Source organism: Oncorhynchus mykiss, chromosome 1, assembly GCF_013265735.2.
Source record: "Oncorhynchus mykiss isolate Arlee chromosome 1, USDA_OmykA_1.1, whole genome shotgun sequence".
Lineage (NCBI taxonomy): Eukaryota > Metazoa > Chordata > Actinopteri > Salmoniformes > Salmonidae > Oncorhynchus > Oncorhynchus mykiss.
The window spans coordinates 60207454-60233741 of record NC_048565.1 but is presented as its reverse complement, the minus strand read 5'-3'; the positions used below and the strand labels follow the sequence as shown (position 1 = coordinate 60233741).

Sequence of the window (26288 nt, the reverse complement as noted above, 5' to 3'; positions counted from 1 at the left end):
ATCCTGTGTTTTTCTTAATTCTGTATCAGCAAAAAATTATATGATAAATATACACACACACACACACACACACACACACACACACACACACACACACACACACACACACACACAGAGTCAAGGCTTTTTCTCAGTCAAGGCTTTTTCTTAATTTTTTACTATTTTCTACATTGCATTATGAAATAACACATATGGAATCATGTAGTAACCAAAAAAGTGTTAAACAATCATTGTCCTGCTGGAAGGTGAACCTCCATCCCAGTCTCAAATCTCTGGAAGACAAACAGGTTTCCCTCAAGAATTTCCCTGTATTTAGCGCCATCCATCATTCCTTCAATTCTGACCAGTTTCACAGTCCCTAATGATGAAAAACATCCGCACAGCATGATGCTGCCACCACCATGCTTCACTGTGGGGATGGTGTTCGGGGTGATAAGAGGTGTTGGGTTTGCGCCAGACATAGCGTTTTCCTTGATGGCCAAAAAGCTCAATTTTAATCTCATCTGGCCAGAGTACCTTCTTCCATATGTTTGGGGAGTCTCCCACATGCCTTTTGGCGAACACCAAACGCGTTTGCTTATTTTTTTTATTAAACAATGGCTTTTTTTTTCACTCTTCCGTGAAGCCCATTTCAGTGGAGTGTACGGCTTAAAGTGGTCCTATGGACAGATACTGCAATCTCCACTGTGGAGCTTTGCAGCTCCTTCAGGGTTATCTTTGGTCTCTTTGTTGCCTGTCTGATTAATGCCCTCCTTGCCTGGTCAGTGAGTTTTGGTGGGTGGCCCTCTCCTGGCATCCGCCAAACCCAGATTAGCCCATCGGACTGCCAAATGGTGAAGCATAATTCATCAACCCAGACAACGCGTTTCCACTGCTCCAGAGTCCAATGGCGGCGAGCTTTACACCCCTCCAGCCGACGCTTAGCATTGCGCTTGGTGATTTTAGGCTTGTGTGCGGCTGCTCGGCCATGAAAATCCATTTCATGAAGCTCCCGAACAGTTATTGTGCTGATGTTGCTTCCAGAGGCAGCTTGGAACGCGGTAGTGTGTGTTGCAACCATGGACAGACCATTTTTACGTCCTAAGCACTTTTGCACTTGGCGGTCCAGTTCCTGTGTGGCCTACCAATTTGCGTCCGGGCCTTCGTTGCGCTTAGAACATTCTACTTCAGAACAACAGCACTTACAGATAACTGGGCAGCTTTAGCAGGGCAGAAATTTGACGAACTGATTTGTTAGAAAGGTGGTATCCTATGACGGTGCCACATTGAAAGTCACTGAGCTCTTCAGTAAGGCCATTCTACTGCTAATGTTTGTCAATGGAGATTGCATGGCTGTGCGCTCGATTTTGTACACCCGTCAACAACAGGTGTGGCTTAAATAGCCAAATTCACATACTTTTGTATACTGTATTTAGGCCAATGAAGATCAGGCTATTCAGAAAAAATAAAGATGTACTTGCAATAAACAATGAGATTAATCCGATTGGTATTTGACCATTAATCTCTATAAAACGTGTAGTATTCTGTTGGAATTGTTGTTGTAGCTAGCTTATTCCAAGTTAGTTTTGCATGGCCCGGTGCACTTAGCTAGCTGGCTATCATCATCTACTAACAACCTAACATGCCAAAACTCTTTTGGCACTTTAGTACCTACTTACTCGATTCACATCCAGCATCGAAACTGCCCACCGTGGTGCTGTAAGTAACACAGGTGGTGTCAGTGGACTTGGAGCCTACATTGAGTGTGGCCAAAGAGCGGTTTCTTAGCATCAGCTTCATGTTGAATCTACTCTTCCACTGTTGTTAGTCTGCCCGAAGAGGTAGGACTGTCTTCCCATCTAGCGCATTTTGATCAAAATGAATGCAGGTAAACAGTGCACGGCCACCCCTACCAGTTCTTCTCATGGCGTCAAAGCTGCCATGTATTTTTGGTATATGAGTATATTATTGTTAAAATACACTTTTGCGTAAAGACTGTTTTGATGGGATATCAATCTAAGTTGCTAGATTTGTGAAAATATATTGTGCAACCTTCCCTTTAATGCTGATGCATTTCAGAGTAAGCTCATTCATTCCAAAAGAAATCTAGTGCAACAAGCACAAACAGCAACACCTGTGCACTTTTATATGTAGGTATATGTGACAGGAATCATTTCAACCCATGGTTGAGACAAGCTCACCTGCTTCTTCTACTGAGTACATCTCTCTCCAGAACATCCTGTGCTTGTAGTCATCTTTAGGAGCGTAGAGGTATGTGTTCAAGCCCCATTTCTGCTGTCTGGGGAACACAACAGATATTGTGATTAACACAGGCTTTGTGTGACACGGTTTGCTTTGTTTATCACAGAACATATTGACAACGTTCATTGAAAACATTTCCAATGACATTAAAAATTACTGTACGTTCACCGATTCCATTATGATAGAGCACTAGTCAACACCCTACGCCAGCCTGCTGTACACAGCCTTTATATTACCTCCTGAACAGCTCTTTCCTTTGTTCCATTGTCCATGGCCGGCCGTAGAAGCCTGTTGAAATCAACAGTCAAACAGTCAGTTTTAACACACATAGCAAACATTTCAGGTCTGCAGACATCCACCCCCATCTATTACCCTGGCTTTGTACGTTCAGCTGCCACGCGTTTGCCATGAAGACAATTCCGTTGGTCCTTTTGGAGGTAGCAATGTGAGACAATATATCCACAGGAAAGTATTATTACATCAACTTTTCAAAGCGCTGGTAATGCGTTCACCGGAAGCATGCGCAGAGCCATGTAAACACGTGCACGAGCTCAGCAAGTATGCATGTATATGTATCTAGTGCACATGATTCAGGTGATAGAAATCTGAAGTAACTACCGGCACTTTGAAAAGTTTACAATTATATACTCAACAAAAATATAAATGCAACCTGTAAAGTGTTGGTCCCATGTTTTATGTGCTGAAATAAAAAATCCCTGAAATGTTCTATATGCACAAAAAATGTCAACAAATTTGTTCACAAAATTTGAGACATCCCTGTACGTGAGCATTTATCCTTTGCCAAGATAATCCATCAACCAGAAAGGTGTGGCATATGAAGAAGCTGATTAAACAGCATAACCACTACACAGGTGGGGACAACAAAAGGCCACGCTAAAGTGGGCTGTTTTGTCACAACACAATGCCACAGACGTCTCAGGTTTTATGGGAGTGTGCCATTGGCATGCTTGTGAGAGGAGTCTTTCCTGATTCAAACGCTCATTTCTGCCCCACATAGAATTCAGCTATGCTGATCGGTTTAAACATAACGACATCCATAATTCATACAGATAGGTCATCGAAATTGAACAATTGTTAATAGTACAATACAGAGTTAATGACACGTTGTCCTGAATAATCACAATTATTCTCTAAAACGTATCAAGCTCAGCTGTAAAAGTAATAGTTAGCTGGCAAATGAGTCTGCCACTCATCTGACTAGTCTGCAAATCCTGTATGCATCAAAGACAGTAACTATAACAAAACAACGTAATTTATCAATAACGTTATATGTTCTGCTCACCCTCCACGACTCCACTGATGAATTTCCTGCGGCCCGACAGCTCCACCTCTATGTTTATCGGTTCTTCCACGAGGCCAGATGCTTCGGAACCAGCCTTAGATGGCCCCGAACATGGGCTCGTTTCAGTCTCCGCTTGAGACGTATCCACCACCGGCTTGTCTTTCTGAACCATTTCTACAGACGGTCTGTTCTCGTAGCTGGCACCAGACAGGGTTGAGAGAGAAAAAAATATGTTTGAACAAGATCTGAAACTCCGGTGATAGCGAGGAATTTGAGGATATGCTCACAGGCCGCAGAACACAACAAATATTGCTCGGCTTGTCTGTTCAAATTAGATTCACGCAAACAAGTTTCTAGTAAAACGAAACGATAGCTAGATGTTAGCTAGCTTCAGTTACCAATCTGTCAAAATATGAATAGGTAGCGTTAGCTTGCTCGTTGGCTAACGTTGCTAGCAATTCTGACTTCCGCTGTGCAAAAAATACTTAATTTAGAATAATATTATGTCATATTGCATATCTGTTGACATACTTGTGCGCAACCAAAAACATACATTTACGATTAATAAAGTATATATTTGTTCCTGTGAATATCTCGATTAGTCTTTTTAGATTAGCCCTAGTTTCCGCAGATTCTTCCTGTTTACACCGACTGCGCATGTTCAGGAGACTGGATCAAACTAGTCGCCACCAGACAGTGGCAAAACACTATTCGCCTTGGAACATCAGTGGATCGCGGCGAGTTACATGTTTCTATTCTTTTGGCCAAATTTCATATACACAAATGTAAATTTACAACATCAAAAAACACACATTGTCATATTCTACAAAAAGAAATTGAACTGTATTTTAAGAAAATTAAATACTCTCCTAACAAAAAAGCTGTTAGAATTATAAGTGCATGTATGTCCCTTAAGGTCCTTGTTTAATTGTAATGTGATATTGTACCCCCTAGCTCGATTGTCCATTGTATATAATCTATATATACTTGTGTTCCCTCATTTACTTTTTTTTTTTTTCCTCTTTTTTTTGTATTTATTAATTTCAAATCAATACATAAAGCACATGAGGGAACACAAGCATACATAGATTACAAACAATAGACAATCGAGCTAGGGGGTACAATATCACATTACAATTAAACAAGGACCTTAAGGGACATACATGCACTTATAATTCTAACAGCTTTTTTGTTAGGAGAGTTATCCCTCATCTACTTTCTGTATTGATTTGTTGTTAAAAAATTAAAAAATTAAAATAAAATGTGTTTCTATTTCCGGAAACATTCGCGCGACGCTAGCGCATGCTAGTGGCGGGAGGCGAGTTGTGATACTTTTAGTTGAGAGCGTGATAGTTTGACTGACAGAACCGCACGAAATACTCAAATCGATCAACATAACACTATTTATATGTTCAGTACGAGGCTGTCACAATAATTGGAGGCAGTTTTTACAACAAACAATGTTTTGAACACCAACCTCTACGACGTCGATCTGAATGTACCTGTGGTAGGCTGGACATATGACATTTTTAATAATGTTTTTGTTCTGATAAAAACGAGTTCACTGCATCCGCCGTGGAGCCCAGTTTAATAATAGCACCATATGTCCCAGGTGCCTGCCATAGTCTTGAAGGCATTTTTCACCCTGCCAGCTCCTCTTAGTTCTATTGAGCACCGTGGCACCAACTCACCTTCGGAACGTTCTATTCCCAGGTTACTGTTCGACGTCACAATCAAATGAAATGTATTTATATAGCCCTTCGTACATCAGCTGATATCTCAAAGTGCTGTACAGAAACCCAGCCTAAAACCCCACACAGCAAGCAATGCAGGTGTAGAAGCACGGTGGCTAGGAAAAACTCCCTAGAAAGGCCAAAACCTAGGAAGAAACCTAGAGAGGAACCAGGCTATGTGGGGTGGCCAGTCCTCTTCTGGCTGTGCCGGGTGGAGATTATAACAGAACATGGCCAAGATGTTCAAATGTTCATAAATGACCAGCATGGTCGAATAATAATAAGGCAGAACAGTTGAAACTGGAGCAGCAGCACGGTCAGGTGGACAGGGGACAGCAAGGAGTCATCATGTCAGGTATTCCTGGGGCATGGTCCTAGGGCTCAGGTCCTCCGAGAGAGAGAAAGAAAGAGATGCCTGCTTTGCTATTGTTGGCAATGGAGACCTGCCCGCCTTGCTAATAGATCAAATGTTTTTTATTTCACCTTTATTTGACCAGGTAGGCTAGTTGAGAACAAGTTGTCATTTACAACTGCGACCTGGCCAAGATAAAGCAAAGCAGTTCAACACATGCAACAACACAGAGTTACACATAGAATAAACAAATATACAGTCAATAATACAGTAGGAAAAAAGTATATATACGGTGTGTGCAATGAGTTAAGGCAATAAAATAGGCCATAGTGGCGAGGTCATTACGATATAGCAATTAAACACTGGAGTGATATATGTGCAGAAGATGAATGTGCAAGTAGATATACTGGGGTGCAAAGGAGCAAAATAAATAAATGCAGTATGGGGATGAGGTAGTTGGATGGGCTATGTACAGGTGCAATGATCTGTGTGCTGGTGCTTGAAGTTAGTGAGGGAGATAAGAGGCTTCAGCGATTTTTGCAGTTCATTCCAGTCATTGGCCACGAGTATGAAGCGAGGGCAAGCCAACGAGAGCGTACAGGTCGCAGTGGTGGGTAGTATGTGGGGCTTTGGTGACAAAATGGATTGCACTGTGATAGACTACATCCAATTTGTTGAGTAGAGTGTTGGAGGCTATTTTGTAAATGACATTGCCGAAGTCGAGGATCGGTAGGATAGTCAGTTTTACGAGGGTATGTTTGGCAGCATGAGTGAAGGATGCTTTGTTGCGAAATAGGAAGCCGATTCTAGATTTAATTTTGGATTGGAGATGCTTAATGTGGGTCTGGAAAGGAAAGTTTACAGTCTAACCAGACACCTAGGTATTTGTAGTTGTCCAAATATTCTAGGTTAGAACCGTCCAGAGTAGTGATGCTGGACCGGCGGGCAGGTGCGGGCAGCGATCGGTTGAAGATCATGCATTTAATTTGACTTTAAGAGCAGTTAAGAGCAGTTCGAGGCCAAGGAAGGAGAGTTGTATGGCATTGAAGCTTGTCTGGAGGTTAGTTAGCACAGTGTCCAGAGAAGGGCCAGAAGTGTACAGAATGGTGTTGTCTGCATAGAGGTGGATCAGAGAATCACCAGCAGCAAGAGCGACATCATTGATGTATACAGAGAAGAGAGTCGGTCCGAGAATTGAACCCCCATAGAGACTGCCAGAGGTCCGGACAACAGGCCCTCCGATTTGACACACTGAACTCTATCAGAGAAGTAGTTGGTGAACCAGACAAGGCAGTCATTTGAGAAACCAAGGCTGTTGTGTCTGCCGATTAAAATGTGGTGATTGACAGAGTCGAAACCCTTGGCCAGGTCGATGAATACGGCTGCACAGTATTGTCTCTTATCGATGGTAGTTATGATATCATTTAGGACTTTGAGCGTGGCTGAGGCGCACCCATGATCAGCTCGTAAGCCAGATTGCATAGCGGAGAAGGTACGGTGGGATTCAAAATGGTCGTGATCTGTTTGTTAACATGGCTTTCGAAGACCTTAGAAGAAGACCTTTTACTGCTGCTCTTTAATTATTTGTTATTTCAATTTTTTATTTAACACGTATTTTTCTTTCAACTGCATTGTTGGTTAAGGGCTTGTAAGTAAGCATTTCACTGTAAGGATTCGGCGCATGTGAAAAATACAATTTGATTTGATCTCAATTGGGCAAAGGTCCGTCCTCTCTTCCATTCTTCCATCGTCCTGTCCTCCGTGGCCCGGGAACAGATAAGTGGTCGAGTGTGTCAACAGAGACAGAAGAGCACGTGAGACACCTCTGGTTTTTTTGACCCTGGTACAATGAAAGTCAATGAACTTAGCAGACCAGACCTAGCTGCTATTGCATTGGTGTCTATGAGAGACCCACCCCGTACATACATTTGTCAATGCCTCGAGGCGGCAGGGTAGCCTAGTGGTTAGAGCGTTGGACTAGTAACCAAAAGGTTGCAAGTTCAAATCCCCCAGCTGACAACAAATCTGTTGTTCTGCCCCTGAACAGGCAGTTAACCCACTGTTCCTAGGCCATCATTGAAAATAAGAATTTGTTCTTTAACTGACTTGCCTAGTAAAATAAAGGTTAAAAATGGTCAACGGCTTTCATTTATCCACCATCTTTGGTGTCAATTCTGGGGGGTGAACGTTATTTATAATAAATACGGGTTACATGGAGAAAATGGGACCTCTCTGAAATGAAAGAGGATGCCCCTCCCTTCAGTAAAATCTATTTTTCCTAAAACCCCCCCTAAACCAAAAACAATAATGAAAACAAAGTGGGTAGCAGAGAACATGTCTACTGTTTACCCTCACTTTGTAGATAGACCAGAGCCTTAGATATGCCGTTTTAGAAACTGTTATTCATCCTGTAAGCATTACATGGCAACGCAGGAATTCTGTTAGCACACTGGGCAGCGGGCCAGAAAGTTGTGGGTTCGCAGATCACCGTGGACAAGAGTAGTGGTGGAAAGATGTCCTTTATAGTAAAAGCATCGCATTAATCTATCATCGTATTTGCAGGTCCGAGAAAAAATTGCCTTTAATAAACATTTCATGCAATTCTACATAATTTGAGCAGAATATTTCTTAACCGAAATTACAGGCTAAGAATGGACAAAGAAATAGGCCTGTGTTCACCTTATCACATTTCTCCAATGCCAAATCAGTGTGTCTTGTTTGCAACAAAACTGTCCCTGTTTGCAAATAATTCAATCTGAGACGTCAATAGGAATCTGAGCATTGTACTTACAAAAGTTATGCCTACCTTTCCACCCCAGACAGAGGCATTACGACGCAGAAAAACTTCAGCTTTAACTGCTGGCTAACTCTTCTTGCGTGGCATAACCCAACGAGAGGTCACAAGTGTTTTCCTAAAAGCTGTCTGGGTTTAAACATCTTCTATTGTACAGAATGTGAATAGCTTAACCAATTGATAGTGACATTATTATATTACTTCCCGCGCAAAGTGGATTTCTTTGTCTCAGCTATAGGTGGTAGCTCAGCCTCTGAATGTCAAAGAAACAAAATTATAGATCACTTTATAAACAGGGTGGTTCAGCCCTGAATGCTGATTGGCTGACAGCCGTGGTATATCAGACCTAAGGGCTGTATCCAGGCACTCTGAGTTACGTCATGCATAAGAACAGCCCTTAGCCATGATTTATTGGCCATATACCACACCGCCCAGGGCCTTATTGCTTAATTATATTATATAATATGATCCAATATGTACCTTTAAGAGAGACCAGACCAAATGCACATAGAAATGTGTGTTATAGATATGTAATTATCATCGAAAGCTAGTCTAAGAAGTGGTAGTTCTGTTCTATGTGCTCTATTTCTATGCTTCCCGTTCTTGAGTACATTTTTTGCATCTTTTACTTTTGTACACCAGCGGTTTTGTACACCAGCTTCAAACAGCTGAAAATACAATATTTTTGGTTATGGAAAGTATATTTCCCAGCGGTTTAAATGGTACAATGATTCTCTATACTTGCTTTGTCACATGAACTGATATCGAATTTTAGCAACCAGGAAATGGCAGAACAATTTCTGCATATTGCATCATTAAGCTAACAAGGGGTAGGACTGTGCTTTTTGAAATTTTCTTGAATAAAAGTTAGGTCTCACCCCTTCAATTCAAGTCTTGGTTCTAACTGAAAAGCCCTTCACTGACACTGAGATGGGTCATTTAAAGAGTGCATGGAGGGTGGAGGAATTGACTGAAAAATCTATGGATATAGCAGCGTATAGCCAAATTTCGTCTGTCAAACAGGTAGGCCTACCTCTTATTTATTAAATAGGAAGAAATATGCTACAAAACAAAGCCATCTTGTTGTTAGTGAAGTCTAATTAAAAGGAAGATGGTTGGAGTCAATTATGCCTACTCGAATTTGCTTACTTTCAGCACCATGAGCTGTCCATTTCCGAATGATTGTGCCGCCGCTGCTGCTTCAAGTTTCAGCACCACAATGTCAATTACTCAAATCTGGCTTATTGTGAGGTCAATAACTCTGTTGACCTCCTGTCCTCCTTATCAGCTTTGCGCTCTCTTTCTCCAACTGAACAGAACATAGGCTATAGGCTAGTCCGTGTGGAAGATAGTGATTTTTTGGGGGACTAGGCCTAATAAAAAAGTATTTTCGGAAGCCTTTGACTCTCTTCCTGAATTGACACTAGGCCTTAGCACAGCCATTAGTTAGGCAGCACACAAAAAAGTTTTGGATCAGCAAGAGCAGAGCAGGCCGGGGCTCAGGGTTGGAATATCCATTGCAGTGTGTAATGTAGCCTAGTTTTATTTACATCATCCCAGCATTTATTGGGGTGGCAGGTAGCCTAGCGGTTAGAGTTTTGGGCCAGTAACCGAAAGGTTGCTGGATCAAATCCAAGAGCTGACAAGGTAAAAATCTGTCGTTCTACCACTGAACAAGGCAGTTAACCCACTGTTCCCTGGTAGGCCGTCATTGTAAATGATAATTTGTTCTTAACTGACTTGCCTAGTTAAATAAATATATTTTTAGATATATAACTTTCCTCAGTTCTTCTCCGAGCATGCACTTCGTAGCCTATAGCATATAGGTTATGGATCATTTGATTGAACCACACTAAATAGGCTATAGGCGCACGTGATGGGGGCGGCATTGGGCACACATCGATCAGTGGGGGCTCGTCAGAGAAGGAAATGGAGGACCATCCTCTTCAGTGAATTTCGGAACAATAAGAATTGTGAAACATTAAAAAAGTTATCCTTTTTTAGATAAAACTATACTAAATATCATCGATATATAGCCTAATAAACAACTAATTCTAAAACACAGAAATATTTAAATGTCATCAATTACAAATTATATGACCCTTCCCTGGACTAAAATGTAAAAAGCATGAACCTCCTCCATTTTCCTCCAGGTAACCATTCTGTAAATTTCGATCCATCCCTAAGTTAGTTGTGCAAGACAATTTATAGATCAGGGATGGGCAACTCCAGTCCTCGGGGTCGGAGTGCTGTCACACTTTTTCCCCATCCCTAGCAAATACAAACTGAAGATCACAATTAGTTGATTGGAGTCAAGTGTGTTAGCCGTGGCTGGGGAAAAAGTGGGACACCAAATCAGGCCCCCAAGGATTGAAGTTGCCAATCCTTGTCATAGATCAAAGGAAAAGTAGCAATATTTTCTTTTAAATGTGTGCATGCTTTTCTACTCCGACCATAGAACAGCTGATTCAAAGGGGGTGTGGCAGATTTCAAAACTCTAGCGGTAGGATACACTTGTGCTTCCTCGCCAAAAGGAGACTATTGAGGAGCGGAGGACCGTCTTCTATTTGCCTACTAACGAATTGACACACTCCTCCACCGAGAAACACTATTTTCACGCCACTGTGTAGCAAGTTAGGAGAACTTACGGAACAGGTTAGGATAATTAACATAGTAGGTTATGAAAATAACTTATAATCGAAGTGGAGTGAAAAGTGTCCCCCCTCGTTGACCATTCGACCACTTATTGGTTTCTGGGTCACGGAGGGGATGACAGACTTTTGCCCAAAAGAGAAAACCCATCTGAGTATTCTCCCCTCCTCGATAACCTACTTCAGCAGAGGATGCACGAGAAAATCCTCTCAGCAGCTAGCATGGAAATGTTTTAAAGAGCAACTGCTCCTAAAAAACAACTTCTCATTTAGAAAATGTGTCGTCGATTTGAGTCAAACATTTATTCTACTGGCAAAATGGAGTACAAAGTGTAAATAGGATAATTTTTTGTCATAAGGTCAGTCTTGTCCAAAACTGAGTTTTGTGAGACTGGTGGTCGTGACAGCATCACAATGTAAATTAGTGTTTTTTCCCCCTCCTGCCCACAGCTGGCAGCACACAAGTAGTCCAATGATCAATTTGGAGTGCAGCTGCATGTGACCCAATCTTTAATGCCCGTGGTCAATTTGGGTTTACTCTGGATATCCGTATGGGGTAGTTAGGGGCCATCTATAAATTGCACAATGTCCTTGGGATAATGTTAAAATTCCAGTAGCTCCACATTTCATTGACTGTAAAAGCTCAAACCAACAATAAATTGTAGAAATGTATTTAAACATATTGAAAAGCATTCAATGAGAACTAAAAGATGTGCAACAGACAATACTTTTTATAACTTAGATTGTGAAATTTATTGACAATCCCTAACTAGCCCCGGAGATAGGCTATCCAAAGTCAAACAAACTTTGCCACAGTTGCACACCAGCAGGCTAAAGCGAATCGTCAAAATAATTTGGCTAACTTTTCCCACCTGCAAACATACGACACCCACATCAAACCACACTCTGAAGCAAACTCATGTTTGAATTCAGTCACGGCCGCTAGCATTTCTTAACATCTTTGATGTAAAGTCCCCTGTTTAGGGGACCTGTGTGGTTCTGGTACCGGTTCCAACCTAGGTTTTTGCTTAAAAATCGATCTGTTGACACCGTAGATCGAAATGGCTTGCATTGAGCGGCAGCCCTGATTCACAAGGACACTGAAGTATTTGTCTTCTGCCTGTGTGAAGCAAGATGTCTGACACCACTTGAAGCTGGGATATCCTTCCTACCGCTCTTCCGACTGTCCATCAACTCCTGGCTGAATCCGACATCACAGCCACTGACAACGCATATGCCTGGAATCCTTACATCGTAACGCAGCAGGAGAGAAGTTTCGTTCCTGTAACACATTCTGAGATCGATTTATAGCCAGTAATCAAAAATAATTCATAGATTTTAAACAAAAACACTTTGTCATAGACAGACAAGATTAATATGAGATGAAAGGCGTGTTCCTAATGAGTTCAGGACTAGAGCTCTGTGAGATGTTCAAGTTTTAATGTCACATGCATAGGTACAGTGAAGTGTCTTTCTTGCTAAGCAAAGTAGGGTCGGAGCTTGCAAGATGGCAGCATTCCAAGCATCTTTACAGCGAAGGGGGCAGATGTTTTGATCAGGAGATTCCTTTAGAAAACATGCCATTTTTTTCTAACACTAAATATACAAATGTATTTTACAGTTAAGGTGAAATCTTTGTCATTTTATACATTTAGAAAAAATGTCATTTCAAGCCTTATTCATACTTGTTGAATAGGAAATCTTTTTTTGCATATTTATACTGTGTACTTCAGCTTGCACCTTTTTCTTTTTTACCAGAAAGGTGAGATTTTAACCTTTCTTGGAGTCTGTAGCATTACTATACTGAACAAAAATCTAAAACGCAACATGCAACAATTTCAACGATTTTACAGAGTTACAGTTCATATAAGAAAATCAGTCAATTGAAATAAATTAATTAGGCCTTAATCTATGGATTTCACAACTGGGCAAGGGTGCCGCCATCAGCCAGCCAATTATAATTAATTTTCCCCCACAAAAGGACATAGTGGCAGCGGTGGGATGGCGCACCACAAATCAGTGAATTCCAAAAAGAGATGTAAAGGACCACATACAGGGTTGCGTTCTCAGCAGCAGCAACAACAACTTTCAGAAAAGGTACCTAAAATAGAAACGGGGTGGAATACCATGGTATCGTCCGGTGAAGAGGTAAATTATGAGAAACTAGGAGCCCGACCAAGGAGCCAAACAGAACAACTGCTCGAGCTGCCAACACAAGGACGATGGAGGATCGACGCAGCAGGGACTTCAACTCCACAGCAGGGTCCCCAAGCAGTGATGAGGCCAGCCCCAGCACCAAGAGACCAGTCCAGCAGTGTTAACGTCCACCCCTCCACCATTCCTGAGGAAGGAGCAGAAGATACCTTCATACCAGCAGGGGGAGGACATTAAACTACCTGCTGAGGTTTGAGTGAATGGCCAAGATGTGGCGATGGCCAGAGGTAGTGGGCCTGCAGGCTAGTCCCATTGCTCACAGGCCTTAGTTTACACAGCAATGGATGAGGGGCTGTCCAACGTCAACAAGGACCTGAAGGAAGAGCTGCTGGTGAAGTTTGACATCTCCCCATAGACCTGCCATTGGGTGAGTCAATGGGCTTATGGCGGGTTTAGCTGGCACTGCAGTACCTTAATGCACAAAAAAGGGAGCCAGGAGAAGAGCTTCACTGCTCTACCGGAGTCAGAAGCTCTTGACCAGAGAAACCAAGTATTCGCCTATTGAGACGGAGTGCCTGGCTATAAAGTGGGCACAAGATAGCCTCCGGTACTACCGGAATGGGCACAAGAGAATTTGACCTGCACACAGACCCCTGACGTGGATCCAGACCATGAAGGACAGGCATGCTTGCGTGACCAGGTGGTATCTGGAGCTCCAGCCCTTCCGGTTCTGTGTTCATCACAAAGCAGGTAAAGAAAATGTCACAGCAGGCTGCCTATCCGGGCTTCCGAAACCTGGTCGCTTAGGCAGAGGAGGGTAATGTGATGGAGAAGTCCGTCAATGGCACCATTTGGTAAGCTAACACACTCATCTACCCCTCCCTGCTATGTTAGCAATGTGGGTCGACACAACTTAACGATCTCAGTTCATACATTACTTCCCTTCAGTAAGTTTGGTATGGTATAAAGGAATACAGACAAGCTTTCATGTTCTGGATGAGCACTCTGTTTCTGTTCCAGTCTGTAGGTTATGGGTATGCTGGAATAAAGACCCAAGCTACGGCAATTGGGCTGGCTTTGTATTGCCTGTCCCGAATGGCGCGTTTATGTGAATAGGTATATTGGAAGAGACCATGTCAGTAGTGATGTGATTCTGTAAATGTGTTACATACCGATTGAAAAAAGGTTCAATTAAGAATTCATATGTTTAGCTAAGTGGAAAATGGAAGCTGATATTTGGTATGGGGACAGCTTTTTGATTGCGCTGTTGATGGGGCAGCACTGTTTAGCTGTCCTCATGTATACTTTGAGTTAGTGATTCCAAAAGAGAAATGGTACTATGTAAATGAACACCCTTGCACAGAAGTACTTTTGTGGCTTCGCCATAGTTTTATTTGGTAGAGGCTAAGGTTTTTCTGGTTTAGCCTCCTGGCTAACTCAGAGGCAGTTTCATTTAGGTGTTAATGAACAAAATCTAGAAGATTCTTCACACCCCCTTTGAAAATCAGCAGTTTTCTGAGAAACGCATGCACACTTTAAAAATTATATGCTTCTCACCCTAATCTGTAAAATGTCTTACAACTAATTTAAATGTATTATCACTTTACACTCATTCTCCTGATGACAGGCAAGTGGAGAAGTCATTAAATACAAGCACATTAGTTTCACAAAATGAAGGGAAGACAGGACAGGTGAGCAAAACCAATTGAGTCCTCTGGTTTCCCAGCTCTGAAATCAGTCTGAAGAATGAATGAAAAGCAACACAGACTGGAGCCATGTTCAAAACCAATATTGACTCAGGTAAGTCAGTGATATGCTCTAGACAAAAATCAAAATGTCAACCAGTTTAAAAAGTTTGGTTTATTTAGGTTTGCGGTACATTTCAGCAATGTAGTTCCACTTTCTCCCAAATATCAGGGAATATTCACTTTAGTATCCCCATTTCTAAAACATATTTTTTCCCCCCATATATTGTGGAAAATCTGATTACACATTTAAATAAATTCTTTCCGGTTAAAAAGTTTTCCATTTCATTTCTTTTTTTGCTTTTAATCTTTTCATACAAATCTTCACTTCAATAGAAGGTGTAAGCTTGCAGAAACAAAAACACACAAAAAAAAACCTACCTAAATAAAGACCGGTAGCTCTGTCACAATGCAGGACAACCCGTTAGCCAGCTGTCACTTCAAATTATTCAGAAATAACATTTGAGTTCATAAAGACAAGCTTGAAATGAACATGGGATAAATGATTTAAAACTTAAAACAATCCATATAAAAAGCTAGACTTCCTGCCATCCAACCATTTTCAATTAATGATAGATTCTGATGCATTTGATTCAATTGATGACATTGATTCCATCGACTTGAACGTAACTTAAATGCCCTATGAGCTTCTTACAATGCCTTACTCTTATAACCCAAAATCTAAGGTTATTTTCCAGATTGCAGCTTTAAACTGTAGCTTTTATGAACCAGAAAAGAGCTACATCTGTATGTTTATCGATGTCAGCTGGCTAACGTTTTGACCATTGGTTGCGATCCACCCCTAGGTCAAGGCGAAGGCAGAGTTGAAGGTGGGAGGAGCCTGCCGCGGCTCTGAGGTAAGTCTTAGCATGGCGCCCCCAGTGGGCTGACCTCTGTTACCTCTTCAGACCTTTCTGGGCCTGCTTCAGTAAAGTGTCAAAGTCAAGTACATCAAACTTGCCCTTTGCAGGCGACGGGTCATACTCGCGGTTAGAATCTGGAGGGAAGAGAGAAAGAACATTAGTGTCACTGTTAACTCTCCTTGCATCACTGCAATCAATGTAGGTGCATATCAAGAAAGTTGCCAGAACAATAAATCTATGATCATTTTATCTGAAAACTGACAAGTTGTACCAGTGTTGACCATCCCCCAAAAAGTGTTCTACCTAGATCAGCGTAGCTGGCCTTGCAGAACTGTCTCCTTCCCCCAAAGCAAAGGTCAAAGGGGAGTTCGTCAGGCTTTCGGAGTTTGCCACCATTCTCGATGGCTGTGAACGCATCCTTCGTATCGTAGTACGTCACAAACCCATAGTTATCCCTATCACAGAGATGGAAAGCAAATATTAAAACACATGCGTAAGTCAACAAGGGTTGTATTGATTCATTAGGGCACACAATTGACAATATTTTAATATAATGCAGAGACTACAATAAACGTTATAGTCCAGGTAGTCCTGCTGGCCGGTTTTCTTCCATTAGGTGACATGAACACTACCGTGTGTGCCGAGGTGTGAGTTGTTCTTAAAAGAGCCAACTGGTGGTTTAGCCAAGAGGCCCCAGTTATAAACAAGCCAGGTTGTTGCTGTAGCAGCTGTAGATTGGCCTGAGAGACCACAGAAAGGGTCAACCAGGTTCAAAGACAGTGCACTGGGGGGGTTCATGTAACTGACAGGGTAAAGCCTAGGTGTTAGCCCTGGGATAAAATCTGGGCCAGTAAGCATAAAACCGAAGAAAATATTCTGTGATGAGGCAGTAAGACAGACTTGTTCTCTAGACACAATGTTTTTAGTTTCTAAATGTTTTCCATAATTGTGCCTACTGAACATGAGGAATTACTCGTTGTTGAAACAAAACATGACCTGTGTTTGAGAGTACTTACCCATGGTCTCTAAAGTGTAGAGTGACCTCCTCAATCTCTCCATACAAAGAGAAGCGTTCCCTCAGCTCTTTCCGAGTCATTGTCCCCCGGATTCGCCCTACATAAACAACCCTACGCTCCTCCTGAGAGGGGGAGTGAGAATGACAGTCAGATGACATTTCTTATCCTGCGCCACAATTGGCTTAAAAGCAGCACCCCCCCAGAACTTGACCCAGAGACAAACTGTGTCCCGTTCCGATTTGTCATCGTGTATCAATGAAGAACCTCTCATTGAGGTTACAAATGGGCACAGATAGCAGCAATTCTTTAAAAAAAAGGCACAAACCGCCAACTTCACTTGGATAGAAATGTACTCACGATCGCTTTTTCTTTGAGTCTCTTCACCTCCTGGCTGTTTTCTCTAGATTCAGGCCGGTAGCCTGGTCTGAGAGAGGGGGAAGAAACAGAATGAGAGCGAGGTGGTCAATGTTGTATAATTAAAAAAAAATCTGTATCCATAAAGCCAAGTACATTACCCCAAGTAGTCAGGAGAACATTGTGCCTTCAGAAAGTATTCATACCCCTTGACATTTCACATTTTGTTGTTACAGACACTGTTCCGACCAGCAAAATAAAGTTCTGAACCGGTTTCAAACCCCCAAAAAACAGTTTATCGTTCCTTTCTCTGTAAACCTGAAATATTTTTTAAAGTTAGCTAGACAAATTAAAACAAATCAGTGAGGATAGAGCAGCTTGCTGTGGAGCGGGTAAGCGATTTAATCTGTATAGAGAAATGTGTATTTTGCCATAACAGCATGGTTTAATGATAATGAAAGACACTGTGCTGCCAGTTAGTGTAGGGCATGAGATTCAGAAATGGAGGGTGAAAAAGCTTTCCTTGAAGGGCAGCATCTGAATTAGGCCCACAGAATTATACCTACGGAGAAGCAGCGTTTACAGAGGAACTTTGAATGTCTTTGAACTTCCGAGTTGGTTTAGCATTGGACCAGAACAAACATTACCTGGCTAAAACACTTGTGTGCAGAGCAGCACTAGAATTAACATCTTACCTTTCTGTAGTTAATAAATCCAACATGAAACCTAGTATCCTTAACATCACTCCCTAATTTTGGTCAGAGGGGGAGAGGCAGGTAGCCTACAATACACACACCCACTGGTAAAGACTTCCAGCTGGCAGGCAGACACTGGAATAAGTTTGAGTGATAGTAGGGGCTTTGCATTTGCTCTTTGATTTGTGGGACTGTAAAATAACTCCTGAAAATGTAAAAGAACGTTATTAACCGGTTCCAATGCTTTAAATGGTTCTGTTCCAGAACAGTATAGATCACTTTTGGTTCATGGTTGTTTCCCAAATAGTTTAGAAATTTCAGTTTCCAGTTCTGTCCCTGAAACAGTTTCAACCCTCGATTTGCAAATTTTTAAAATTCAAGTTGTGTCAAGTTGGTTGATCATTAAAAGACACCCATATAGTTGTCAAAACTCACTATGCCACTCAAGAACTCAGTGTATATTTCACATTGTGTTTTAAGTTATTGTACTGCTGAAAGGCGAAGTCGTCTCCGTGTCTGTTGGAAAGCAGATAACCAGGTTTTCCGCTAGAATTTTGCCTGTGCTTAGCTATATTCCGTTTCTAATTTGTAGCGACTGGGTGTATTGATACATCATCCGAAGTGTTTTTTTTTTACCCACCTACCAACAGGTGCCCTTTGCGAGGCATTAGAAAACCTCCCTGGTCTTTGTGGTTGGAAATCACTGCTCTCCTGAGGGACCTAACAGAGTTGTATGTGTGGGGTAAAGAGATGTAGCAAAATCCTGCAGAGCCTTCACCGTGCACTGCCACTTTAAGAGCGCATCAGCAGTCAGGAGGAAATAAAAGATAGCTCTCTGTTGGCGCGGCAACTTGACAGTGTCCAACGCTGCAGTAGTCGTTTATGTTCCGCGTGCTTAGTTGTAAAGTGTTTAATTAAGGCAAGTCAATCGCAAGTGTTACCACTCTAGGTCATGGTTGTAATCTTTTTGGAATGCTCCTGTCAATGTTCGCATGGAGTAGTAGCAACAAACCATCAGCTGTTGACTTCTGGCCTGAAGTTGCACTAAGAAGTTGCACTCTTTCTCTCATGTCCCCTCTATCGCTCCAGTGCTTTTCACTGCAGACTTTGTCCTACTTGCTCCTTTTGATGTTCAGTGTCGTTGGACTATTAGCTGCCGGCCAGTCGTATTTGGTGTGACATTTTAAAGTAAAGGGATTTTGCTCGAGGAGTTGTTAGAACTGTATTGATTTTGTGGGGGACTATTTACATTTGGCAGAGAAGATTGACATTGAGGCCTTTTGTTTTGTCTATGAGCACACTACTGGGAAGTCATACAGAATATTGAAAATCCTCTAATGTTGACGACTGGGTTCTTTGTATATTGTTTCTATGAAACCTTTAAAATTCCTCTGCCATTATTATTGTATGAGGTGATATTGATTGTGATGTGTTTTATATGGTGTGCCTTAGCCAGTGGAGAGAAAAGTTAACTGGCAGGCAGCCTTCTGCTAGTGGTACTCCATCCTACTCTTCCTTTTGGCAGGGTTAATACCTGCCTAGCACCCCAACAAAATCTTCATCCCTCTAACAATACTTTTATAGAATTGGCACCCAAACAGACTTGAAGAGAAAAGCACCCATGACACCACCCCACACAAAGCTGAATCGTGTATTTTGTTGGAACCCCATACGGTCTTTTTGTGGACACCTACTGGAAATTATGACCGGGATTCTTTCATTGTGTAAGGACTCGATTGTTTAATGGAGTTGGAGCACTGGCCCTTATCCCCAGGCTTCTGGCTCAACAATACCAGAGGTGTCTGTGCTCAATGGAACAATGGACACACACCAACCATAGTTTGACAATGCCATTCGCAAACCCAATGAAAGTGTGGAGGCTCATAAGATATGCAGGTTGGCTCACCTATTCAGAGAAATATTTGCAAGATTCTCTGAAGCAGGATGTTCAAGGGGAAATGGAAAGTTCAACACTCCATCTAGTCATGATGACCAAAAACGGAGCAGAGGAACGAGTCGGCCTCTTGTGGAGTGTTCCTACCTGAAAAATGTTATCCTCTACAGGATTGGTGCCACCCCATGGGACGGTTGAGCTAACGTAGGCTAAAGTGATTAGCATGTGGTTGTAAGTAACCAAAAAATTCTAACTGCACTGTGCAATTTACAGTATTTATTACAGTGAGATAAATCCATGCTATTGTTTGAGTGCACAGTTATGAAATTGAAGATGTATTAACATTTCGAACAGAAATGGTTCATTGGATCAGTCTAAAACTTTGCATACACTTCTTCCATCTATTTCCCAAACCTAATTTGCACTTAGATTCCTAAGTCATATTGGCCTCTTGCATTTCAAAAAATAAAATATACTTTATCCCCCTTTGCATCATCTTGTACCAGATCTCGTGTTATATTCAACTACATTAATATCACATTTCCAAACTTCAAAGTGTTTGCGTTCAAATGGTATCAAGAATATGCATATCCTTTCTTTAGGTCCTGAGCTACATGCCGTTTCGATTTGGGTATGTCATTTTAAACGAATATTTAACAAAAAGGTCCGATCCTTAGGATTTATGGAGGACATGAAGAACTCCCAATGAAACTACGACTTTTGATGGAACAGACTCAAAAAGGAGACCTCTAATGAGATGGAAAAAGCACAGAAGGCCACAGACCTGGGGAACTGCACCAGGAGGTAATGCCGTTCTATCCCTTTCTATACAAATCCTCTGCCGCTGCCATTAAGGGCCTGTCAGGACGATGAGATTGAGACTAACCTCATATCTTGGAATTTTAACTGATGACTGCCTCTTAAAATTGCATATTCAACATTCAAAATTGAAGCTGAAGTTGGGATTTTATTTTAGGAATAAGGCAAGTTTTTATTTTGAAGCCAGGAGGCTAGTATCAGCTACATTTATGCCTTTACTAGATTGGGATATTTTATAGGAATGCTTCCGCTCAGTGTTTGAGATCAATTGACACCCTTTACCATTGCACATTGAGATTTTTTATTTTAAACTGCAAAACCCTTACACACCACTGCACTTTGTATACCAGGGATGGCTGGCTTTCTCTCGTCACTGGTATAATTGTATTTACAAAAGCCATTTCTGGGTTTACTACCATTTTTATTGTTCAGAAATGTGGTGGGTACTCTTCGTTCGCAGGATTTTATCCTGCTTACTGTTCCGAATGGCCAAACTGAATTTGGTAAAAGGGCTTTGTACTCTGCGCCGTCGGCTTGGAACGCCTTACAAAATATACCTTTAAAACTGGAAGAACTTGTCCCGATTGGTGTTTTTAAATCACTGATGAAGGATTGAGACAGATTCCCTGACCTGTCAATGTTTTTAATTTGCTGTTTTATGATTGTTATACTCTTGTGAATTCTATGGTTTTTACTAGATTACCTGTAGTTTTTCATGTTGTCTGTAATTGTGTAATTACTTGGTGCTGCCCATCTTGGCCAGAACGCTCTTGAAAAAGATTTCAAATCTCAATGAGCCCTTCCTGGTTAAATAAATAGGGAATATGAACAGGTAGCAGTACAAAAAAACATATGAAGATACTGTTAAACAGAACTCCTGCTTTCCCAAGACCCCCTGCCACAGTTAGAGCTCCCCCCATCAAACAGACCCCCCCCCCCCACTTTTGGCAGCCCAGACGATGTTGAGCTGCTGTTTTTCCTAAGTGTAATGATACTTTCTATCCGGCCCCTTAACTGACTTAAAGGTTCTTGCCACCCTCCGCAGTGTTCTCCATGGTACAGCAAGAGACTGGTGGGAGATAGCCCATGAATTTGTCAACCTGGAAGGAGTTTCAAAATTATTCCTCTCAGAGGACTAGGAGGATGAACTGGTGGAATGGATTCAGAGTTCAGGGTGAAGCAGAGACAATCGGACGTTGCCAAATCCTATCGAGTTCTAGTCAGGAGATGGAAGGCTGACATTACTGAGCAGGAGATGGTCAAACTCATTCTTAAGAACATGGTTCCCCGCCTTGCCAGTCAACGTTGGGAACATGCGCAGAATGTGCATGAGCTGGTGCATCTTGGTGCTTCCAGCCCTTCTCAAACTCAAAACCCTGTTCCCTCATGGCGGTATGCAAACAACTCTCCTGGGGCTAACCCGTCTCGGCCGTACATGCCCACGATCCAAGACAAAAGTCCAGTGACATGCTGGAGGTGTAAAGTCACACACCCTCCAGGTTCTTGCCCCCTCTATGGCCAGCATCAGAATTTTAAAAAATGTCAGAAAGGATTGAAGACAATTGGGTCAGCCTCAATGTCCACCATGAAGCCTTTAGACAGCACAACTAGCTGTCTGTCTTCTATTTCGCAACTATTGTTTACTCTGACTGTTAGGAACTGGAGAGGGAAGGCCATAATCGACACAATACAACTTACACCTTAATGCAGGAGGTCCCTGTAGCAAAATATGGCATTACCCCATGAGGAGCTTCAAATCTTGGAGGAAGGACCATTGTACTTGGCCGATGGAGAACCTACCACTCCCTCAGGCTGGATTTATATGAAAATAAAGCTGCATGATAGTAACCTTCCTGTGGCTATTTTTGCAGATACGAGCCTTGCATTTGCTGTAGTCCTTGGCCTGGACTTCAGTGGACTGACCATCTCGATGTCCGAACCTTCATATCAGCTGCGCTCTGACCACTCCTGGCCTCATCCATTTCAGGCTGGAGCCTGCTACCTTATCCAGAGTACTGGCTAGGTCAAGACAGACAAAAACAAGTTCTACCAGTGAAGCAAGAGAACCAGGCTATCACCCAGTTTACAGCTGTACCCCTCTTATCCGAGAGCTAAAGCAAACTTGATGCTGATTTCTACATCAAACAAGCATGTCTGTCAAATAACGAGAGTTGGCAGCTCTCCCAGATATTCGAGGGGAACAGTGAGGTCTGTGCTCTTACACCCAGACATGGTCTTCAAACAAAATCAATACCCAGCATGAAGTCCATAAAGCAGCGTCCCTACAGGCTAGCCCCAGCCAATCTGGCAAAACTCAGAAAGCATGTTGGATAATTGAGTTGTGGAACCTTTTTATGGATGGGCTTCGTCGGTTGTCCTGATTCCAAAGAAAGATAGTGGATATCGATTCTGTGTAGACAGGAACCAGAATGCCATAAAGCAATACCTACCCTCTACCGAGCATTAATGACATACTGGAATCTCTAATAGGAGCAGCCATCTTCAATTACCTCCTTCAAAATCACGCCTTTTGGTTTGAAGAACGCTCCAGCAACCTAAAGGCTGATGGACTGTTTAAAACGCCACTAAGTGTGTACATGACACTGCAAAAAAAATTCCCCATGGGGACAATAAATTGAGTAAGTAAGTCCTGGGGGATCTGAGAGGAAAGTCGTGTATCTAGATGGAATCATAATTTACTCCTGTCACTGACCATCTGCAAGACACAGTCCGTCTTCGACAGACTAGTGTTATTTCTGCTTGCCAGAACTCAAGTTCCTTGGTCATGTGATTAATGCTGAGGGTATCCATGTAATCCAGCCAAAGTTGCAGCAGTGCAGGAGTTCCCAATTCCCAGATCCTTCAAGGCTTTTCAGCACTTCCTGGGTATGGCACCACAGATTTGTGACTGACTTTTCAAAAGGCAGCCGAAACACTCAACCACCTTAAGGGAGTGAAATTGCGCTAAGTGTCTGGATGATGTGTGTAGAGAGCACAGCAGAATGAGGTCCGCAGTTAACCTTTTTGGGATAGGGGGCAGCGTTTTACTTTTAGATGAATAGCGTGCCCAGAGTGAACTGCCCCCTACTCTGTCCCAGATGCTAATATATGCATATAATTAGTAGTTTTGGATAGCAAACACTGAAGTTTCTAAAACTGTTTGAATGATGTCTGAGTAAAACAGAACTCGTATGGCAATAGAAAACCTGAGAAATCCAACCAGGAAGTGAGACATCTGAGGTTTGTAGTTTTTCAAAGCTTTGCCTATCGAGTACACATTGAGATATGGATGAGGTTGCACTTCCTAGGGCTTCCACTAGATGTCAACTGTCTTGAAAGTTGAAGATTCTACTATGAAGGAGGGGCTCATGAGACCTCTGAGTCAGTGGTCTGGCATAGTGCCTCGGTCTCATGACGCGCGCTCCCGACAGAGTTCTCACGTTCCCGTGCTTTTTCTGAAGACAGGAATTCTCCAGTTAGAACATTGATGTTTTATGTTAACATCCTAACGATTGTTTCCATACATCGTTTGACATGTTTCTAAAGGACGGTAACGGAACTTTGAGTTTTTGTCTGGATGAAGTGCCTGCGCCTCATGAAGATGGATTACTGGACTGAACACGCTGAGTGGCTATTTGGACATAAATGATGGAACTTTATGGAACAAAGTAATTTGTCGAACTGGGATTCCTGGGAATGCCTTCTGATGATCATCAAATGTAAGTGAATATTTATGGTGTTGTTTCTAACTTTGTTGATTCCAAAATGGCAGCTTTTCCTCTGGCTGTTTGGGTTCTGAGCACCGTTCTCAGATTACGTTTTTTCCGTAAAGTTTGTTTGAAATCTGACACAGCGGTTGCAATAAGGAGAAGTCTCTTTAATTCTGTGAATAACACTAGTATCCTTTATCAATGTTTATTATGAGTATTTCTGCTAAAATCACCGGATGTTTTGGAATCAAAACATTACTGCACGTAAGGCGCCAATGTAAACTGAGATTTTTGGATATAAATATGCACATTATCTAACAAAACATGATGTCTTATGAGTGTCATTTGATGAAGATCAAAGGTTAGTGATTAATGTTATCTATATTTCTGCTTTTTGCGACTATCTTTGGCAGGAAAAATGGCTGTGTTTTTTCGACCTGGTCGAAAAATCATATGTTGTGCTTTAGCTGGAAAGCATATTTATTTTTTAAATTGGACACGATGGGTAGATTAACAAGATGTTTATCTTTCATTTGCTGTATTGGACTTGTTAATGTGTGAAAGCTACATATTTCTAAAAAATATTTTTGAATTTTGCGCACCGCAAGTGGAACCCCTGCGCTAGAAAGGCTAATCTCAGGAATCTACAAAGAGCTCAGTACCTACTGGGCTGTAGCTGCCATGCTGACCACTGCCTACCATCCGCAGACAAACCTGACGAGAGGGTAAACAGTACCCTGAAGGGGATGATTGCTTCATTTGTGGAGGACCAGCACACAAGATGGGATCAGCATCTTCCTGAGTTTTGCTTTTCTGACTGACCAGCGTTTGATGCAGTACAACACCACCACACCTTGCTAGCCAGAGTGGCCAGCAGAATCAAAGCCAAACAACGATAGCTCAGAAACTATGACAAACTTAAGACGAGACATGTTTCCAACCTCAGTCTCGTGTCAGAGTCCGTTCTCATCTGTCAAAGGCATCCAAGCAGTTAACTGCCAAGCTAGCATAGCAATGGAAAGGTCAATACGGTGTGGTGCAGCAATTGGGGCCAGTGAACTACTTGGTATGTTTGTAGGACACTTGGGAAGGTGTCAGGATAGTGCATGTTGTTGACCTAAAGCCCTGCTACCCTACGGCAGAAGAGCTGGCTCGCAGGCACAAGCAACACCCACAGGAACTCTTCTTGGATGACTGAGGACTTCCCTGGTGTAGCAGGAACATGAACCTGCCAAAGCCTGCATCCTGTTTCTTCGTGGGGGAGGAGTGTGGCGAAAATCTGCACGGACTTCACCATGCGCTGCCACTAAGAGCACATCACTATTGCAAAGCTTTGAAAAACAAACCAATCGGGTGTATCAGACAGAGACAGCAACTGCAGGCCAGAAGTCAACAGTCAAGAACAGCAATGCAGCTATTCATTCTTAAATCCTATTAAACACAGGATTAGTCCATGCAACTTGTGAAAGCAAATATTTACTCTTGCCATAACGGAGTTGAAGACATTTATGCTTTTCATTATTAAATAATTTCTCTAAACAAAATTCTGACATGTGGTATTGTGTGTAGGCCAGTGACATGTTCAATTCAGGCTGTAGCAACAAAATGTGGAAATGGTCAAGGGGTGAATCATTTCTGAAGGCAATGTACACAGACCGCATGCGGTTCATTTCCAGATTCAAGTTTTTTTTACCCCATGGCTATTTACAAGGAAAGTGCTTTAATTACCTGCGTGGACTACTGCCTCTGCGCCATGCCCGTCTGTGGGGAGAGCGGGAACGGGACCTACTCCAGGATCCAGATCGGGAAGAGGAGTAGGAATACCGCCGCCTGGGAGGAGAACGGGACACGGAAGGAGAGGAGGAACGAGAGGAGGAACGAGAGGAGGAACGAGAGGAGCAAGACGAGGAACTGGAGCTGCTCTTAGAGTGACGAGGCCTGTACCTGGAGGAGAGGGGGGAATC

At 42.3% G+C, this 26288-nt stretch overlaps 2 protein-coding genes and 1 non-coding gene across 5 annotated transcripts in view; all 3 read right to left on the bottom strand.

Annotated features, from left to right (window-relative positions):
* The window catches only part of LOC110526041 (protein O-GlcNAcase), a 34739-nt gene extending 30468 nt beyond the window's left edge, over positions 1 to 4271 (bottom strand). The window contains exons 1-4 of one of the 3 annotated variants that reach the window (XM_036981447.1): positions 4098 to 4271; positions 3545 to 3741; positions 2478 to 2529; positions 2181 to 2278 (exon numbers count right to left, since the gene is read on the bottom strand). In XM_036981447.1, coding sequence (XP_036837342.1) covers positions 2181 to 2278; positions 2478 to 2529; positions 3545 to 3716 — 322 coding nt within the window. In that variant the 5' untranslated portion in view covers positions 3717 to 3741; positions 4098 to 4271. Of the gene's footprint in view, positions 1 to 2180; positions 2279 to 2477; positions 2530 to 3544 lie in introns of those variants that run through there. The other 2 variants (XM_021606634.2, XM_036981456.1) reach the window with 2 other exon arrangements.
* Positions 4272 to 15069: 10798 nt separating this feature from the next.
* The window catches only part of LOC110526033 (peroxisome proliferator-activated receptor gamma coactivator-related protein 1), a 35458-nt gene continuing 24239 nt past the window's right edge, over positions 15070 to 26288 (bottom strand). Inside the window, exons 10-14 of the mRNA XM_021606624.2 lie at positions 26053 to 26268; positions 17210 to 17276; positions 16853 to 16974; positions 16140 to 16291; positions 15070 to 15970 (exon numbers count right to left, since the gene is read on the bottom strand). Coding sequence (XP_021462299.2) covers positions 15870 to 15970; positions 16140 to 16291; positions 16853 to 16974; positions 17210 to 17276; positions 26053 to 26268 — 658 coding nt within the window. The 3' untranslated portion in view covers positions 15070 to 15869. The remainder of the gene's footprint in view (positions 15971 to 16139; positions 16292 to 16852; positions 16975 to 17209; positions 17277 to 26052; positions 26269 to 26288) is intronic.
* On the bottom strand, positions 16480 to 16621 carry LOC118966766. The gene has a single exon (XR_005053649.1). It is a non-coding gene; the product is annotated as a small nucleolar RNA SNORA50 (small nucleolar RNA).